Source organism: Colobus angolensis, unplaced genomic scaffold (genome assembly GCF_000951035.1).
Source record: "Colobus angolensis palliatus isolate OR3802 unplaced genomic scaffold, Cang.pa_1.0 Scaffold154, whole genome shotgun sequence".
Classification (NCBI taxonomy): Eukaryota; Metazoa; Chordata; class Mammalia; order Primates; family Cercopithecidae; genus Colobus; species Colobus angolensis.
Window position 1 is genome coordinate 4,857,118 of NW_012114644.1, and position 4,321 is coordinate 4,861,438.

General features: G+C 53.6%; 1 protein-coding gene across 4 annotated transcripts in view; it reads right to left on the reverse strand.

Annotated features, from left to right (window-relative positions):
• Positions 1 to 4,321, reverse strand: part of POU2F2 (POU class 2 homeobox 2) — a 44,327-nt gene that overhangs the window by 1,793 nt on the left and 38,213 nt on the right. For 3 of the 4 annotated variants that reach the window (XM_011936558.1, XM_011936556.1, XM_011936559.1), the window contains exons 8-12: positions 3,361 to 3,474; positions 3,068 to 3,209; positions 2,825 to 2,973; positions 2,569 to 2,745; positions 1,110 to 1,176 (exon numbers count right to left, since the gene is read on the reverse strand). In XM_011936558.1, coding sequence (XP_011791948.1) covers positions 1,110 to 1,176; positions 2,569 to 2,745; positions 2,825 to 2,973; positions 3,068 to 3,209; positions 3,361 to 3,474 — 649 coding nt within the window. Of the gene's footprint in view, positions 1 to 1,109; positions 1,177 to 2,568; positions 2,746 to 2,824; positions 2,974 to 3,067; positions 3,210 to 3,360; positions 3,523 to 4,321 lie in introns of all 4 variants that reach the window. The other variant, XM_011936557.1, reaches the window with a different exon arrangement.

The window sequence follows — 4,321 nt, forward strand, 5'->3', positions numbered from 1 at the left end:
GTCTCAAAAAAAAAGAAAGAAAGAAAGAAAGAAATTAAGTCCTAAGCAATGAGTAGATTGCAAATAAAATAAAATTAAATAAAAAAAAAGGACTGGGAGGCAATTAGGGAGATTTACAAAAAAGCAACAGCTCTATCTGGGATGATTCATTGCCCTAAAAATAAAAGATCTGAAGCAGGTGGTGGGTGCAGGGATGTCCCTCACTCAGGTCCTTGATCCATTATTCTCCAAAATGCCGGGGCCAGATGTTTAGGAATTTTTCAGATTTTTTGTTGTTGTTGTTGTTTTAATTTTATTTATTTATTTTTTTCTGAGACGGAGTTTCACCCTTGTTGCCTAGGCTGGAGTGCAATGGTGCGATCTTGGCTCACCACAACCTCTGCCTCCCGGGTTCAAGCGATTCTCCTGCCTCAGCCTCCCAAGTAGCTGGGATTATAGGTATACGCCACCATGCCTGGCTAATTTTGGTATTTTTAGTAAAGACAGGTTTTCACCATGTTGATCAGGCTGATCTTGAACTCCTGACCTCAGGTGATCTGCCTGCCTTGGCCTCCCAAAGAGCTGGGATTATAGGCATGAACCACCACACCAGGCCAATTTTATATTATTCTTATATATATGGTGTATAACCATACATCTAAACCTGCTGTGTCCCAGGAATAGGGAGGGGAACTCTGGGTACAAGAGTATGTATGTATGCATGTATGTGTGTATACATACATACACTCTTACATACATGTATTTATATCTTTTGTATGTATTACACATTTATAATAATTTTATAAAAACTGAGGCTTAGAAGGATAAAATAAGCACTTGAATTCACACAGCCTAAAAATGACAGAGGCCAGGCACAAAACCCAAGTGCCTCACCTTTTACCAGGCCCATGCTTTTCTCATATGAAATCGTGAAGCAGATTAAAGCTGAGTTGCTCCTGTAGAGGAGGGGTGAGTCCTGCCCTCTTCCCACTGTCTCTCCCATTCCCCCACCCACACTCCCCGGGCTCAGTCTTGAGGCCCATGGACACCCAGAGCCACTTGGGAACCTCAGGCTCCAGCCTGTGCCACATCCTCCCAGGCCCCCCTCATCATCTTCTGCCCTCCCTGACCTGTTGTGCTCAGACTGCTGGAAGCTTGGGACAACGGTAAGGTCCCCGCGCCCCCTTGGGGTGTGACCTGAGGAGAGAAGAAAGGAGGTATGGTTAGCCACTGTCTGCCAGCAGTCCCCGTGATGCTCCCTGCAGGACCCCACTCCTCTGTCCCAGGATGGGGGCAGGGGGCTTCGGCACAATGCCGCATTTGTATTATTCCACATGCTTTCTTCACACTTGCCCTAGCTGATCCTGAGCCACAAGCATGAAGGGCTAATTCTCCATTAAGAGCACCCCAAACCTCTCTTCTGACACCACCCCGTCTGGCTAGTCTCTGCAGGGTTGCGTCCTGTCTGAAGTGACTACACCGGAAGAGTGGCTGCTCTACATGCTCCTACTATTGTTGGTTCTGCAAAACTAAAATTCTTTTCCCCGGACAAGCAAACACCACACTTTTACCAGTGGGGTTGGCAAGCAATGCAGCAGAGACTGATCAAAGTGACCCAGGCAGGGAAACAGCAGATCTGAAGTGTGAGGCTAAATGGATGCATATCTTTGCATCAGGGTGTTGAGATGTCATATTACTTGATTTTCTGGGACCATCCACCAGCTTCCTTCTTGGCCACCCCACCTCCAGTCTCACCTTTGCATCAGCCCCAGAAACCTCACTAAATGTGTGGTTTCTCTCCTTCCCCAGCTTATAACCCCTCCTTACCTCCTCACTGCCCATGGTTCAAGTTCCAGTTCTTCACTGTAAAGCTTGGGGTACATGCCCCCACCCCTTCCCCAACCTCATTCATATAAACTGCAGCACCAACCACACTAAATTACACTGGAGTTTCTCAAATTAGGCTGGGCACACCGTGGTTTCTAGGCCTTAGTGCACACTGTCCAGGAAGGCCTTTGCCTTCTTGTGGCTGGCTAACTCTCCCTTGTCCTTTAGAACTCAGTTCAGACAGTGCCTCCTTCACCCCACTGGGGGTGGGGGCTCCTCTCTGGAGCATCACAGCTCTTTCCAGGAATGGAAATAAAGGGATGGGATAAAGTATGTCCAGCTGTGTCTGAGATCAAGTGGGCCTGTGTGTAGCTATGGACCTGAGAGTACACCCATGGGTGTGACAATGTCCCTGAATGCCCAATAAATGCCTCTCCCTGCCTCCGTGTGGTTGTGAGCCTGTGTGTTCTAACCTGGACCACGTCCTTGGACATATATCCCTCCCTGTGTGGCTATGGCACTGTAATAACTCTGTGTCTGGCTATGTCGGTGTGTATCTAGGGGTGCTTGTATCCCCCACGTAAGACCACAGTTCCCTGGAAACTGCCCCTGTGTGACTGTGCCCATCTACGTGATGGCCTGTCCCCAAGAGTGACTCTCCTTGCCTCTGTTCTGGGCTCTGTGACAACTAGGTAGGGTGGGCTTCACACAGGTGCCTGCGAAGTTCTGTGGTCTCCCACCCCCCAGGCGGGCTCTTGGTACCATATGGGGGCTGTAGCTGGCCGGCTTCCCCGGGCTGGGCAGCATGGGGGCCGCACTGCAAGGGTTGATGCGTTTCTCCTTCTGGCGCCGGTTGCAGAACCAGACGCGGATCACTTCTTTTTCCATGTGCAGCTGCTCGGCGATCAGCAGAATCTCCTCTGAGGTAGGCTTCTGGTTCTACAGGCAGAGGGCTTGTTAGCCCGGGGCCCACCGCCTGCCACCCCTCAGGTGAGGGCCACCCAGGAGAGGGCCTCACCGCTAGAAAACTCTTCTCTAAGGCGAAGCGGACGTTTGTCTCGATGCTGGTCCTCTTCTTGCGTCTCCGCCCGGGCAGCCCATCGAAACCCAGGCTGGGGCTGCTCAGCTGGTTGGGGCTGGGCAGGCTTGAGTCCACAGACATAGTCTCTGTGCCCCGGGGGAGACGTGAGCATTAGAAGGCGCCTCCCGTGGCCACTGGCCACCGCCCTCCCCCTACGCGGGAGCCCCAGCCTAGTCCCACCTGCGTCATTGAGCCACTTCTCCAGGAGGGGCTTGAGTTTGCACATGTTCTTGAAGCTCAGGTTGAGGGCCTCGAAGCGGGAAATGGTCGTCTGGCTGAAGTCGTTGCCGTAGAGCTTGCCCATGGCCAGGCCCACATCACCCTGGGCCAGTGGGGCGGGGAAGGGGCGGAGGTCAGGGCGGGGCCTTCCGGCACTGGGTCCGCTCCGCCCACCGGCTGGCCACGCCCCCACGGCATCCATCAACTGACCACGCCCCCACGCCCACGGCCCAGCCTGCAAGGTGGCTCCAGACCTGCGTGAAGCCCAGCTTGATGCGGCGCTGCTTGAAGGTGCGGGCGAACTGCTCCAGCTCCTCCAGATCACTGGGCTCCTCAGGGTGGGATGGTGGCTCCAAGCATTTGGGGGGCTGCGGGTGCGAGAGGTGCGGGTCGGGCAGCGTAGGGCGGGTCACGGCCTGGTGGGGTGGGCAGGTGGGTGGGATGCAGGGCGGAGGACCAGGAGTGGGCTCAGCGATGGATGCACAGTCCCCCTCCCGCCCTCTTCGCCCCTGCGTTCCATCCGCCGCCTGCAGACTCCCCCCGCCTTCCTCCACACGTACTGTCAATCCCTTTAAAGGTTCGACTCTGCTGCCCTGCATGGGATTCCTCATTGCCTGGGACTCTCTGTACTGTCCCTTCATGCCTGCGAACTCCCAGTAGGAGCAGCCAGGGCTCTTTCCCTGGAGCCGGAGGCAATGGTTCATCCTCATCTCAACCGGGGAATCAAGGACTGGCCCTGCCACCAAGTCACTGCTTAGCCCAGGCCTCACTTTCCCCTTAGCCCAGGCCTCACTTTCCCCCTCTGCAGGATAGGAACAATCACTGCTGTTCTGTCTACCCAATGGGGCTGTTGAGAGAACCGGGTTAAAAATGAGTAGGTCGTGCAGACTCATGGACTGTACAACGCCAAGAGTGAACCCTAATGTCAACTATGAACTTTGGGTAATAGTGATGTGTCCAATGTAGGTTCATCAGCTGTTACACTTGTACCACTCTGGTTGGGGATATAGATAATGCGGGAAGCTGTGCATGTGCAGGGGCAGAGATAGATGGGATATCTCTATATCTTCCACTCAGTTTTGCTGTGAATCTAAAACAGCTCTTAAGAAATTAAGTCTTGGCCAGGTGCGGTGGCTCAAGCCTGTAATCTCAGCACTTTGGGAGGCCGAGACGGGCGGATCACGGGGTTAGGAGATCGAGACCATCCTGGCTAAC